The sequence below is a fragment of the Aquila chrysaetos genome, chromosome 20 (assembly GCF_900496995.4).
Source record: "Aquila chrysaetos chrysaetos chromosome 20, bAquChr1.4, whole genome shotgun sequence".
Classification (NCBI taxonomy): domain Eukaryota; kingdom Metazoa; phylum Chordata; class Aves; order Accipitriformes; family Accipitridae; genus Aquila; species Aquila chrysaetos.
The window spans coordinates 8,720,620-8,736,800 of NC_044023.1; the positions used below are offsets into that span (position 1 = coordinate 8,720,620).

Consider the following 16,181-nt stretch of genomic DNA (forward strand, 5'->3'; position numbering starts at 1 on the left):
TTTAGAAACAAATTTATTCATTGCTTATTTGAGGTTTTTTTTTTGCCTATTCCATTTGGATAAATATAATATTACATTTATGTCCTTTGGACTAGCTTTTTTCATGCAAGCCTACAGTTTTTAAGTATGTCTTCTGATTAAGCTTAAGAGCTCTCTTTTTGCAGTATTTCTGCAAAATATTTCACAGCATTAACATAAATTAAAACAAAGCAAGCTCTCAACTGTCATTGCTTGCCATGGGGACTGCAAAGCATTTGTTAGCCATTCAGAAACAACAAATCACAAGACCTGTAAGCCTGACATTGTCTCCGTAGAAGCAGCAAAACATATTCAAAAACCTAACTGTGTTAAGTCCTCACCTTTAAATGCTACTCTAGCATCAGGTATGGAACCTCCACAACCTTACACCATAGACAGCTGGACACAGACTGGGAAACTGAAGATATATTTAGTCCTGATTTTACAAATGAGCATGGAGGAAAAAGAACACACACATTTTTAAAGGATTAGGGTCACCTAAATATACAAGTAGACATTTGTCTGCCTAACCCCATTCCAATCTAAGGACATTATGATCTTTTGTGTAGTAAAGGCTTCTTTTTAAGTACCTAAATATCTGATGTGAGTGAGTTGTCCAAGGTCATTCAAGAAGTCTGGTACAGAACCTACCTACCATAGGTGCTGGAAATCAATGAGAATATTCTGTACTACTTGGTACTCAGCAGTAAGTCTTTGCAGCACTTAGGGCCTTATAACAAATATAATTCTAACAGTTCAAATGTTGGAAAATATTCATGAAAGAAGAAAACTGATTACTAGTAAGGATCACTATTAGCAAGCTGTTAAAAATGGATGAGCTATCTCCAGATGTATCTTAATGGAACTGTATTCAAGGTTATGTTGCTCACAGTAGCCCACATTTTTATTTTCTTTAAGTTTGTCTGGCCAAGTGGGGCTATTTACTGATAGCACATCTGTTGTGAAGTATTGGATGCCGTTAAGGATGTAGTATTACCCAGTGAATGAACACTTAATTTTGTGTGGTCATTTGTTGCAAATCAAGGGGAAATATGTTGTTGCTAGAAAATATAATGCCAGAGTGTAGTCTCGGGTAAAATCTGTGATACTAGAGTATAGAATATGGAGACGTTTTTAAGATCATGTCACTGTTAAAGATAATTAAGATGGTAAAGTAGCATTCTTTTAGGATTGAAAGACACAAAAAAAATTGACAAAATATGAATCTCTGCTTCCACTGTCTGTTACCAGAGATACAAAATTGGCTATAAACATGTAAACCCTCAATACTAAAGAGTCTAGCAATAATGCATAGCTACATATAGGCTAATGTATTGTTTCTCATTGTGTAGGTTTATCAACTCTTTGGGTTTTGCTCTTCAACTCTTCCTAATTTTCTCAAAGAGACTGTGTGAACGTAGATTTATTATGTGCTTTATATGATTTGTGTTTGTGATGATGACAGTTATTTTTTTCCTTCCTCAAAAGGGAATGTTTGCCATGATTCTCTAGGAAAAAATACACATTTAACATCTTTCAAGGCAAAAGTATGCCCATATTTCAGTACCTGATCATTCCTCTAACTGTCACCAATTTTTTCAAAGAAAATTAATGTAAGAACTTCGGGGAGTTACTGTATTTAGAATAAAATTGTTACAAAAGATAGAGAAACAATTTAAGCTGAGTGGCTCAGTATTAAACATTTTTTACCCTAAGAATTAATGAACTAATTGATCTGATGCATCTTAAGAAATCTTTGTAGAGTCTCCATTGACAGCACAAAAAATAAAACCATTAAAATAGGATGCTGAATATTGTCATGATCAGACAAAATGCAAGGCATAAGAAAATTAAAAATTCAAAGAATTCAAAACTGCACACATGAGTTATTTTATTTATTTCTTTATAATGAGTTCCTGGTGTAGAAGACATTTACAGGTACACAGACATCAATTTTCATTTTATTACAAATGATACTGGGATTATTAGACAGAGAAGCAAATATTTATTGACCCAGTGATATATTATCAAAGTTAGATTTTCAAGTGGCTTTGGAATCTGTCTTAACTGTTTATATAATTAAATTAAAGATCTGGATTCTTTCTATCTGTAGACCAATAAATTGCCCATTGTCAAGTTGAAATTACTTGCCAAGGAGAAGAGGAATGACAATTTATATGTTTTAATTTCACCCCTGGATTAAGCTGAGGTAGATTTAGCTATTGCTAGCTAAAGATTGGAAGAGATTTTGTTCTAATTGCAAATTGTGAAAACATTAGAGGTATACCAGATTGTAATAAAAATTTCCAAAGAATCTAAGGAAACAATTTTAGCTAGAGGTGCATGGGGTTTGTGGGTTGCTTTTTACTTAGAAATCTGTTGATGATACACAGACTGAATGAGTTTTATACAAAACATAAACAAATAAAACCAAACCTACAAATATTAGAAACTGCAAAAAATTCTGATTTCCATTTGGTCATTGTGTGAACAGTAAAATTAACTATGTAGGCTTATCTTGCTAGCAGGTGTAATCTGAGTGGGTGAAATATGTGCAATATTTTGCATCATGTTATGTGGCATTCTGTTAGCAAGAATGACAGCTGAAAATGACAGCTTCCAACAACACTCACTAGCACAGCTCGTTATCACCTGGTTAACAGCAGTAAGCTTGGCTTAAAAATTCTCCAAGCATCAATAATGGTTTTTCTTATGCATATCTATTATAGATCAAGGGCTTGATCCTGCCTACTGCTAGGCACCCTTCAGGTCCTGGTGACTCACATGGACATCCTGCTGCTCACCAGTTTGCATCTGAATCCCATATGACCTATTACTTTTTAGAGTGTCTTCATTTGGCTACTTTTCTCTCTCTAACTTGTATGTAAAGGGATAGCATGTATTACATGTTTCATCCACAAAAAATACAACTCCTTAGTGCCAAATGCTAGACTTGGCTATAAAGGTTAAGGGGTAGTGTCCTTGTTTTCACCAACCAGTGCAGCGTGTGTGTTCCCAAATTGTACAATATGTTTGTGGCTGCACATCTGTACGTCATCTCCATTTATATCAGGACTGTGTTTATTCCCAGTCACAGTCCTTTCTGTTTGTTCTCCAGCCCTGACTGAAGGCTTATGCTATTAGTTTTGGATCCCAGTGCAGTCCTTGTTATTGGCAAAGTGGCAGCTTCTGTGTGCCCATGTTTTTAATGCTCTGGCTCACATTCTAAAGCTGAGAGCATAGTATTCTTTGCCTCATTTTCAATTTATGCTAGCAAGCACTCAAGAATTACAAAATCTGAGTCTGCATTTGCATATCTGGCTCTAGATTTTTTCCCATGTCTTTCAAACATCAAGATTTATAGTCTATTAATGGCAAACACATATTTTGTAAATTGCTTTTTTTATTTTTAGCTATTTCACTTGATATGTAGGAAGACACATAATGAGGAGCAGTACTTGCCAGTAAAACCCCCAATTTTCCCATGAGTACCAAAATTATCACATTTAATTCTTCTTGTTTTCACCATAGTGAAGTTATCTTGAGTTACTACGCTTGAATAATCTACACTGACACTGCTGTAACTTGAATGAGAGATGGGCAGGGCGTCTGTGAAACAAACTACTTTATGTAAGGGGTTGCCAGCACAGTTGATTCAATGATGGAGCAACTGTATTAGTGGCTACTGAATTTTAATAAGTCAATTTTATGGACATACATTGCATCACTAGTTCAAATATTAACAGCTCCTCAGTTCTCTGACACCTAGCTAGCACTATTCAGATTGATCTGAAGATTTTTGAGATTGAAGCACTCAAACTGAAATTGCTGAATGATAGTACATTGATGTCTTACATGGTTTTGCCTATTAATACACCACTGGTGTGTTAACAAGATATTCTCTCAAGGATTAATGTTTAAAATACACAATTCATTACTTGAAATGTCTAAGCAATCTCAAACATATCTAAAACTTGCATAAGGCTTAAGGAAAGACGTTTTGGGTTTTTTTAATATACCCTGTACTAATATGTCCGCTTCTTAAAACTGTGTCCTATCAAACTACTGTTCGATAGTAACGTTATCATCAAAGAAATACTTCATTCATAATTCTGCTGCTTTTAGAACAAAAAGAAGTATGGACTTAGAAATCTGTTTCTTGCTTTAGGAATTACGCTTTATATGCTCCACTATACCCCTTGAAGCATCTTAGAACATTTGCAGAAAATCAATCATCTCTCTAACACCGTCTGTTTAGGCTGCACTGTGCTTTTGTGTATGTCTAGTATGCAAGTGTCTACTCAGCCATTGCATTAATGTTACTGGAAGTAATATATCAAGATAGAAAAGACTGTATCAATATTTCTTTAAATGTATTTCCATAACCAAGTAAAAGAGCTATGGCTTCCTTACTAGCTTTCCAATACTACAAGAAGACTTTCTTTATTGTGCATAAACTAAAAGGTAGAAAATCACTATATGTTTGTTTTCTAACTGGATGAGAATTTGAAAAAATCATTATAATTCCCACATAAACCTATGTGTAGAAAAGGAAATAATTACAATAATAAAACAAAGCAGTCTCTTGATTTTTTAGAATGTCAATCAGATGATCAGGAACTCAGACAATCTTCTAATCATGTCACTTTTTAGAATGCTCCTAGTTCAAGAATCTTAAAGGACAGCCTACTTAGAAGTACTATAGGGGGGATATAATGTACTTGAAACCAGCTGATGTGCAGCCAAAGATTTTTCCGCAACACAAGCAAATATATCTCAGAAGAAAACCCCTTGGCTCAGGCACAAAATGTATTATTAGTCCATAAACAAAAAGTTGCAAATCTGTTTGAAGTATTATCAAAACTGTCATCAGAGTGCTGAGCAGGAATCTCTAAAATTTATCTTTCAAAAAATGTGACCAACAGTCAAATAACCAATAATACTCTAGAACTCTGAATTGAATGATTTAATAAACCAGTGGGAAACTACTACTTTGGGTGATTTAAGTCATATTTGTCCCATTACAGCTGCAGAAATGGAAGGCATATTATTGCATCCAGATAATAACTTGTCAGCAATGAATTTTGGCTTACAGTCTGAGAGAAGTCAGAGAACGCTTGACAGCTTTTTTTTCCCCTTTGTAAATCAGTTGCAAATATTCAGCAGTGTTAAAAATTGTCAGGAAATAAGCTCAAAGAATCTTAGAAAATGTTTATTTCTGCCTACATCTGTTATGTACTAAGGATAGCTTAATGCTATTCTCTTAGCATCACTCAACACCACTCACAGGTCACATAAGGGAGACTCTTCAGTGAAACAAGTCAGCTCATCCCCAAAGGCATTGATGTGCTAGATGCACAGTGCTCCCAGCCTTTGATGACTACATAGCCCGAAATTTAACACATGATATCCAGCTGGAGAAAGAGTGATAGAAATTTTAGATGACAGTATTAATATACTGCTTAAATCACACTTAAGAGCCAGGGATTGCAGGCAGGATTTTTTAAATTTGCATGTTAATTACTTGAATCCAATTTAATGTTAAAATCTAGCTTAACGCCCCCCCTTTTAGGTAATGATTTGGACTAATTACTTTTTTATGTTCTCTAGATATAAAAAAGCTCTGAATCAACCAATTTTAGATTGCAAAGAGACAAGATTTATATTGCCAATAAATGAGAAACCTCAGAAAGAGAGAAAAGGGAATGATCAAATTCAGACATGGAAACAGAGCTACCAAGCCAAGGAATATACATATTAAAATTTTGAATTAGCATCGAAAGGGATGATCATATAATTTTTTTCAAATGAGCATCTTAACACGAAGACCCCACCTGAGGAGGATTTTAAACTACCTCACAGGGAAATACCTTTCCCATGAAGGGAACTTGATTTATTTTGACAAGATATCTAGTATTTTAGTCATAGCTGACTGCTGACCTGTACTGCAGCCAAAGCATGGAACTAATTTCTTGTCATAGATCATTGCAAATACTCAAAAGAACATACTATTTCTCCTCAGAAAGTTTAAATAAAATGGATAGAAATTGGATCAGAAGTAGGCTAGACTTTAGGTAGTGCTAAGAGCTCTACTAGCTGAATAGCTAGAGTTTCTTCCAAAAACTTTGCCACAAGAAGCAAACAATCCTTTAAAAACCATCCTAGTTCCCAGATGGTCCCAAGGTAACAGTTTAGTAGATAAATTCAGATCTACGTCCAGTATTGGGGTTTTGTTCATTGTTTCTACATAAACTAAGGTGACAATTTTACATCATCAATCCGAATAGTACATGCTATTATGCTTGCATTTTTCTGTACCCAGCATATGGGAAATATTAAATACATCCAATTATTATATAATGTTGTATGGTACGGGTATAGGTGGCATAGCAGATACGAAAAGAAAAAAGGTATTTAGTACATATTACCATACATATTACTGTGTTCCTTTTAATACATTGTAGCTAAATATTTTAAAATTAACTCACTGTTCATCACATTAGTTAATTAATTTCAATAGGTTTTTGAGCCCTTAGATTTAACAAACTAAAATAATACATAGGTTTTATAAATTTCTTATGTGAAATAACTTTGGGCAATGTAGATAAATACGTAGAAGCACTAACAAATTGTTAATCCTAAATTAACATGCTGCAACCAATGAAGGAATCAAACACTTCCATTTTGTTATACCTGCAATATAGGTTCTGTTAAGCCTGGTAGAGTCCTCCCACAATCCAACAGAAAACATTCTCTGGGTTACTATTTTGTAGAGGCACTACTCTTCATTTTGTTACGGTAGTGTCCACTTGCTCTGGAGATTCAACCTGGGATAGCTACCTGAAAAAGAGAAAATAATTTCTTAACAGTTACATTTGACATCTAGGCTTTCCTTGGAACAATTATTTGATCTCCTGCCCCCCAGTTAAAGACAGTAAGCTGATTAATTAAATGCCACTAACAGTAATTAGCTAAAATAGAATTAGATGCAAAATAAAGTATCTGAATGAAGAAAAAAGACCTGCATCTAAACTTATTGCTAATCAATATTAGGAAAAAAAAAAAGCAATCAGCTTTTGAAGAATAAATGCTTTATGTGAGTACCTAAATTATATACTTCATTAATTAACAATGGATAGAGAAGGTAGAAATTGAGGTCTGTTCAGATAGATCAAAGCAAATTAATAAAACTGAAGCAGTGTCTTATAAGTTGAGGTTTAAGTTGAGAGAATCACTTACATGTGACCTATATGCAACTTTATAGCACATTTTACATAGAGAAGATGGGGGCCAAATTTAGAGGTGATTAATTATGAGGCTGTCTAGGTACTGTAACAGTTTTTCACTTCTCCAAGGGATATGTTTCTCTTTAGGCCTACCTTAATGCCCAACCTGTGGAATTCTGATTTTCTAGTTGTTGCTGTGCTGAAATGCTTAACAAAGCAGTGGTCTCTGAGTTCACATCCCACCAGTGTATCTCTCTGCTCATTTCTGTGTCAGCAGTACAACAAAGTTGAGTCTGGCCAACCAGGAGAATGTCAGGGAAATCTTTGCTTTAACTCCAGAACCCAGATAAGATTGAATATAAAATTACATGCTTTTACAAACCAACCTGGAGGCTGCTATGCTTCAAGCACAGCCTGTTTTAAGTCAGCTTTAAGTTAACTCCACTTCAGCCAAGAATATCCCAGGACACAACCTTTGAAGCTAGAAGGCTTTGACAAGCTGTCTGGTATGCTCTAAAATGAGTAGAATAAATAGCCTGTGATCTCAGGTTTTGTGAACCTACATTGTATGCTTCAAAGAATGCAGGATTAGTCCCATTTCACAAAATACTGATTTTAGAAGGATTTTTACATCTGTCGAGAGACTGAGTTTGTCAGTGTTAATAATTTTTCAGATGATTTGGTAGATTATATGTAACAATAAATAAACCCACCAGTTATGTGTCTATTGGAATGTTATAAAAAGAGGAAGTTAAAACTGAAACCTAAGGAAACTAAGAAACTTAAAAATCAAGTGAGTTTGAAACATTGTGGAAAATAATTCAAAATAGGTTCGTGCATCAGCACATTATATCTGCAATAGTACAAATGCAGAATTAGAGGTGTTACTGCATTGCTTTATCATTGTCCCCAGTTAGGGCTTTTAATTAATCTAAGCCCTACATACAAAGAGCTTGCAACAATTTTCAGTAAAACAGTACCAGGTATACAGATAAGTAAGACCTTGATCTGTATGCAACTGCATGTGGGGATTTTACTCGCAATTACCACAGATAGGGATAAATGAGAGGTTTTAATGATTTCTAATTGATGTTTTTAGATTGGAGTGTGCCATGTCCTGCTGTGTAATACTAAAGGTTATGTCTGCTGTAAATTTGGCTTTCTCCCTGTTTCACTTCAGAGTCTTGGTCTCTGATAATCTACACTGCATTGTAATGATAGTTGACTCCAGCTACATCACAGCTAACAAGATAATTCACTCCAAACGCCAGATAAGCCAGTTTCAGACTGTACCAAGTTTGTTCTATCAGCTCAAGATAATTCTTCAAGACTTTGAAGACATATACTCACACACATATACATGTAAATATAAAGAGCCAAATATTCAATGAAAATTAATTAATCTTCACCAATTTAACTTGCATAGAGTAACTTGTCTCCAGATCTGGTAGCATCAACAAATGGGCCCTTTTAAAAGGACTTCTGAACTGTTAGTTACTGTGTCACTCATGAAAGGGATAGGAAGAGCTTCAGAGTTCAGTTCAAAATTCTTTTCAAAGATGTTTAAACATACTAATCTAATTTAACCTCTGTATGAAAGGAGTGAAAATGCCAGACCATAGCCAAAAGTGGCATCTCTGGAGAATAAGCCTTTTTAAACACTTAACTGAGTAGGACACATTTATTCTTATGGTGAAACAGAATTAAGTGATATGAAAAATACTTTGTCCTTCATATCATCCATCATCTTGTCTGTCCTCTGGTTGATGTGATGGGCAAACTAATTAGAACTGAAATCCAAACAGTAAGACTAGCTCTGGAAAAAGGCTCAAAGAATGGCAAGAAGGATGGTACTTGAGGCTGTTTTTGCAATAGGTGTTACGAATGCTAGAAGCTTAATGGACTAGAAAAGAGATGGGACAAGTCCATTGAGAGCCATTAAATAAATATGACACGTCCTTTGGTATAGTACATCCCTGAGCCACAGAGGGTGGGAGTCTTACAAGACTTTTTGCTGTGGATTTGAGACATGATATCGCCTAGATTTCCTGGTGTTACTTTAGCATAGTTCAGGGGCTTTTATTGTTTATGTTTCTTAGCTGCAACTTCCAATGCATCTGGAATTTGTGTCTTTGTAACTCATTCTTCTGCACTTTGGGTGAGAAGTCAGCATTAATCCTTTCAATTGAAAATACCTTGTTTCTGAGGAAGGAGATTTTCCTGTGCTCATATATTAACAAGCTCTGCCTCAATTTTTAATCAGAAGGCATATTGACTCCTTTAATCTTTCTTTAATTGAAAGTTATGGAAAATGCCACTTGACATGCATGAAATGAGCAGCAAAGTTTTCCAAAAGGAATGGACTTCTTTTTATACTTCATCTCTGGTATTAATGCAATCAGAAATATTACTTCATGAATAGAAATTACAATGCATTACTTGAATAGAGTTTAATTGTCTCCAGAATTAAATGGTAACATTCTTGAGTAGATGCAGTTTCAGGCTGTTGCTTTTAGGAATTCAATCTTAGATTAGTGCCAAGGTGTTCTACTAGATTAAGGGTTCCTGAGTTAGGTATGCTTTTGAATTAGTTCAGTATCTGCTCAAATCAAAGCAATTCTTCTAGCACTGGTTAGCTGCAGTTTCCAATTTTTACATCACAGGGCATTAGTCCTAGATGGATTAGCCTAAAACAATGGGCTTAAAATCAAACTGCATAAATGAGAAGGAATTTTTTTCATATGTTATGTACTATAAAGTGAATGAAGGAAATGCAAATCACAGTTGCCTATGCTAATAGAGCACGGAAATTTCAACTTTGCTCCTGGGTTACTAAGTTAACACAATGCTTGGCTTCTTGAATATGTTCTCTTTGTGAGCAAAAAGAGTGTATCAGGTTGGATTGCAGTGATTCCCAGAGCTCTTTTTTCTCAAAGTAAAATTGCAAATATTATTCTTCCAGGTTTTTCAAAAAGATTGGTAGCAGGAGAATGTTGGCATCCACACCAGATGAATTTATTCTTTCACTCTGAACTCTGGTGACTTGCAGACGACTGTTTGCTAATGGTATAGTTCAGTTAGATGCAAAATGCTTTCATAGGTATTTGAATATAATCAAAACATTCGCTCTTATCAGCTATTGTTAGAAAAACACTTTGCCTGTATCATATGAATCATTTCTATGAAGCAAACTCAATTCTAAAGTAACAAAATAATTATGAATATGCATTTTAAAAAACCATTGAGTAAATTTTATTCCTAAACCTTAAGGCCAGATGCCTGCAATTGAAAGAAAATGCAAAGGGCAACATACACTTGGACAAAGCAGAAATTCAGTATGGCCAATAGTGTATTTTAGTTAATACCTGAGCCTCTTCATTGTTGAGACTTCTCAAATGTAGGGGACTTTCTCTGAAGGAATGGGCATGAATGATAAAAAACAAAACACCACAACCAATCTCCTTAGCATAGACACCTGACATGTTAAGTATTGCTAAAAGTATTGCACAGGAGACTAAATATAAGTAGGTCAGTATAATGACAGCATTATGAAAGGCTTTATTTTCCATATGAATATGCTGTTGCAGAATTGGACTATGGAAACATGGGATCTTTTAAAATTGAAGGTAATGATCCCAGCTTTTCTGAATGGCTATAACCCTTCTCCATTTTAATTTCTCCAAAATACAGTTTTATTTAAATTAAAAGGAAAAAATCCAAATAAAAGATATATTTTGCACTTTTCCTTTTTTTCCTAGAAAGTCTAAGTAATTTCAAGATATTTTCAGTACCTCAGTTCAATTACTAAAGCATTTTAAAAGATGATACATGGAGAGATTATTTTAAAGGATGCATGAAGAAGTTGTGTGAAATAATACTCTTTCTTTGCTTAGGAAGTTTGTTTAGTTAGTATAAAGTGGCATTATTACAGATCACCATTGAAGAAAACTGCCTATGGGTCTTAACCTGCAAAGACTTAATGCGTGTGCTTATATCTAACTATCCAGAGGACCACTTTGCAGAAACTGAAATTAAGATACATTTTTAAAAGATAGAGGAAAAAATAAAATAAGTAGTACAGTTTGAAAAACGTTTGTTCCCATGTTTAATATGTCTATTCCAACAGAGATGTTAAGGCCAGGAGTCAAACTTGACTATCAATAGAGCTCAAAGCCTAATCACAAGTTTCGGATACAACAAATACAACAGCATTCACAGAAGAGGAAAAAGGTTTGCCCAAAAATTGTTCTATAATATCCATATCCATAGGGATATCCTATAATATCCATATCCATATCAAGACCATATTTGGTCTTGAATGCTCATGCAATTTTTGTCTGCTGAATTTTCATGGCTAAAAAACATCTTAAGAAGAATCTAATGCAAACTTGTCAGTATAAACAAAAAAGCCAGAATAATTCCTCCTCCACAAAAGACATTTCCAAGAAGTTCCAAGTCAGAATTTTAACTTATCAAAATGTCTTTTTGCACCTGAATGCTACCCACAAAAACAATTTCCCTGTGTTTGAAAATACCTTTTTTTCTGCATAGGCTTTTTCGGATTTTCGTGGATATGTTTAAGTCCATCTTCTGATAGGTATAATGAGCTTGCTATGAATAGACAGTGGAAAAGGTCTTCATAGAAAAGCTTGTGTGAGTCTATAAAGAATGTATTTGAAGCTCAGGTACTTCAACCTTACTTTAAAAAAAAAACCCAACAAAATCGTAACAACTTTTAAAACTTCATTTAACCTTGATCTTGATATATTTTTTGTTCAGAAGTGTTTCTGGAATATTTCCATGTTTCCAATATGTTTCTAAAATTTGATTTCAATTTTTCATTTTCCTAAAATTGTGTTCATGTTTTTACAGAAATTCATTCTTATGTATTTCTTTTTGAATTAATTTAAAATGTCTGACTGCATCCAGTTGTAGTATTTCAGGAAAAAAATATTGAAATTCCATGTTACAGAAAAAATAATATTGCTTGTACTGTTGAGATACCTATTACTGTTTCTTTTCTCAAAGGATCATTCACGTAGCTAGGATAGATATGAAATAAAAATCCTAATATTTCAATATACTTTGTAAGCATCATTTTAATTAGTGAAATTTGAAATTTAGTTCATGTTCTAGGTGTTAAAGAACAGAACTGTTGCAGTGATCCCTTTATGTTTGGTAATATTTTTGATCTGAATGCTAGGTTCACTCGGTATTTTGTTTTAGAGCATGTATTAGAAATGCAAAGTGAATGTGGCCAGTGCCTTCATTCTTGTATTGTTCCTTGAATACTGACTGAATGCATAGAATGCTATCTCACCTGAATGATTAAATTCTCTTTTTCTCTGACTCTTCACTGCTGTTACTACAGTGATCTACTCTATAAGATCATCTTATTTCTTGCAGATGAATGATGCTATGGGATTTGAATTGCCATGGGTGTATTTTGTCAGTCTCGTCATCTTTGGGTCATTTTTCGTACTAAATCTTGTTCTTGGTGTATTGAGCGGGTAAGCATACACCTTTTTCATCATGAAGGCAGAGTCCTGAATTCAGTTGCCATGAACACACAGGTTATTTTATACAGGTGAGACTTCAGTTGTGATGACATCTTTCAATAAACCTCTATTTCTTCCTCCTCTAATTAGAACAGAAACAGCTTTCCGTAGCTTTCATATAAATAACATACAAATACCAAAATCAGAGTTTAGACGTACCAGTATATATTCTTCATGTCCATCCTTGTGGCAAAATTATAGAAAGGACTAGTAATGCTCCTGCACTTATTTAAATGTTATTTTAAATCATCTTCTAAGGCATCATATCTACAACATAATTTGGGTAAGTAAAGAAGTTAAACAAATGTTCGTTGATTTTTTTTTTGTTTATTTTTTAAGAACTGAATAAGCCATAAATTTTCAGTGTTGAAACCTACGTGATCTGGCAGCTGCAAAAAGGACTCTGCTGTTTAATGAATGACTGAATCATAACTTATTTCCTTACATTTTACAGGTAAATGATGCAATAGGATGTGAGTGGCCATGGATCTATTTTGTTAGTCTTATCATCCTTGGCTCATTTTTCGTACTTAACCTGGTTCTTGGTGTACTTAGTGGGTAAGCAGTTGAGTTAACATTGTGTATGCTACTGCTATTTGTAAGATGGCCTCTGCATTTACTCAAGCTTCTCAGTGATGGCTTTTTTGCATGCACTTGAGATTCTTATGTCATCCTACCAGTGTTTGCTCTTTTGACTGAACTGTGTGATTCTAGTGCCTGTATCTGTCTGACATCACGTTCACCATGCTTGCCAAAAATATTCATTAAATGAGGCACTAATCTCCTTATCCTATAATGTTCCTGCAGGGAGAAACATTATTTTGCACACAGAGAGGGGTAGTATACCTGTACAAATATTCTCCCCTATAGTTACAGACAAGTGTCCTTTTCTGAAAGCCCAACTTTTGCTTTTGTTCAAATATCCATAAAGTAATTGAAGTGTTATTTGTGTTTACCAGTCACGTTGCAAAATATTTTTAATGGGTGTTTCAAGTTCTGTCTTACAGAAAGAGTATGACTAGGTTATGTTGACACAAAGTGTTTAGTGCTTCATGTATTGTATAGCTGTGTACTGCTGTAACAACCTGCACCAGCAGGCTGATATATTTATCAATAATCAAGTATCAATTTTATATACTTGTCAGTGGGAGGTTGTCACAGGATTTTGTTGGTTTGTGTACTCCAGATTCCAGCCAAGAACTAAAGTGGCGTCAGTTTTAGCTGTATAATGTGGTTTAAAACTGTAGGTTATGGCAACAGTTTGCAAGGCTTTCTGCTTAAAAAGCCCCCTTACCGAGGTTACAACTCCACTTCCTTTGCCAGTTCCTGGTTTCTAGCACACTTGAGCTTGGGAAACTCCAGTTTATGGTAAAGATATTTTCTAATAAATAAATAAAAGATCCTGCTGGCATTGAATACTAAAAGAAAATTATTATACTTGTATGTATTAACTTTTAGTTATACAACAAACGATATTGTTCTGGCAATCTTAGGCAAGCTGTGCCATCTTTGTTAGCCAACAGAAAAATTTCTCTTGCATAGAAAGCAGCCTGACACCGAAGTTGGTGGTGTCATCAGACTGCTGATTGTGTGCACAGCCCTGTTCATGGCTTTGCCACGTTGTACATTAGATTTGAAAGGAATTATAATGCATTATTACATTCCTGGAAATCGGGCAATCTAACAGTATTTCCAGTTACTGATATGATAACTACGTTACAAGAGCATTTTTATCTGATGAGTGGTTTTACAGTGTGTTTTTTAAAATCATAAGTCATTTATCTGTGATAGATTACTGTTGCACACAGGTAACTAGGGAAAGCAGAGTTTTACCTTACTGTCAGAATCGCTTTACAAAGCGGATGTTTAAAAGCAAAGAGGTAGCGCTAAAAACACATTGCTGATTTTTAGATTTAATTTCTTCCTTCTAAGACCTACCTAGTACAGTCTGATTTATAGTCATATTGACTTTGTTTTATTCAGAGACAAATGTGTAAATTGTTGCAAAACTAAAGGCCTAGCTTTCATGTCACAGCCATACTGCACAAAAGAAATAAGAAAGAAAAGGACAGATAAATGAGGGTAGTTGTGGTGTAATTTTTTTCTTCTTTTGATGCTGTTACCTAATGTTGCTGTGTGACTAGACTTCCCACTAAAGTCATTAGAGGATTAGGTTTTCACAGTTCCTTTCCCTGGCCCTTAAGAAGGTCATAAGAAGCAATTAGTTTTCTTCCTGTTGTGCAGAGGTGTCCTGTGGTAACAGTTAACTAAATATTCCCCTTTCCCCTTGCATGACTTGAATTGTTATTGGTTTCAGATTTTAACATTTTTTAAAATAATTTGTGGGGAAAGTAATGCCAGATTTGGTGTTCTGTTGCACATGTTCATTTCTACTGAAGCCTTGGAAATTTAGAGACACCCTCACAGCTAAGCTTTACATTTGATTTAATATATTTAAAATACTTTATAAGGTTTGCAACTTTATGATATTTATGATATTTGTTGAAATATGGAGTTGTTCTTTAGATGCTGTTACAATGCAGGGGAATAGGTGTCCCGTTGTCCTTGGGTTTCATTCTGCAGACAAGAAATCACCACTGATTTCTAGGTATTGCTTGATCTGTAGAGCTCTAATGCTCTTCAGAACAATTGCTGGCTTGCCTTCGATTTCCAGTGAACAGAAATGGCAGTGTCAAGTGTGATGTGAACTCTTCTTAAATTCATGAAGTCATTCATTCCTAAATTTATTTTCTGTCATACTGTCACCTAACTGCAGTGTCACGAGAGTGCTCGGGGGTGCTTGATGAATTGTTTGAATCCATGTTTGCCCTAAATACATGAAAAAGCCTTCCTAACACTCCATTTTTGTGTCTTCTATGCTGAAGAAAATGATACTAGTGAACTGAGATGTGAATATAAATATCACCAAAGATTGACATTGAGAGATGAGGGAGAAAGGAAAAGAGAGGATTCCTAAAAGATACATATCATACCAAACTAATGTTTGGTACATAAGTGAAGAAAATGTCCTGGCATACTTGTTTGTAACTCTGACAAGGACCAGTCTGGAATACTGTTACACTGATTTATTATGATCACTAAATGCCATTTGTATATAAATAATAAATATTTTTCACATATTTTCTGTTTAGACCTACCTGTCTAAATTTTATGGGTAAAAATGATGTAATAGTAAAATCCTATGGCTGTGTTTATATTCCTTAGTGGAAAGCTAATATTTTTCATTCTGAGCCAGGCATTGAATATGTAACACATGCATTCTTTGGGTTTTTTATGAGTTACTAGCTTTTACGTTTTATGCTCTTAAAGCCATAGCATGAAACTTGGTTTATGATAAATCTACAAAGAAAGTTAAATT

At 34.5% G+C, this 16,181-nt stretch overlaps 1 protein-coding gene across 22 annotated transcripts in view; it reads left to right on the forward strand.

The window, feature by feature from the left end:
• CACNA1D (calcium voltage-gated channel subunit alpha1 D) overlaps positions 1-16,181 on the forward strand; it is a 255,060-nt gene that overhangs the window by 131,111 nt on the left and 107,768 nt on the right. For 12 of the 22 annotated variants that reach the window (XM_041118620.1, XM_030043557.1, XM_030043543.1 and 9 more), the window contains exon 8: positions 12,651-12,754. The exons of 1 other annotated variant lie outside the window; for it this stretch is intronic. In XM_041118620.1, coding sequence (XP_040974554.1) covers positions 12,651-12,754 — 104 coding nt within the window. Of the gene's footprint in view, positions 1-12,650; positions 12,755-13,256; positions 13,361-16,181 lie in introns of all 22 variants that reach the window. 9 more of the 22 variants (XM_030043559.1, XM_030043560.1, XM_030043561.1 and 6 more) reach the window with 1 other exon arrangement.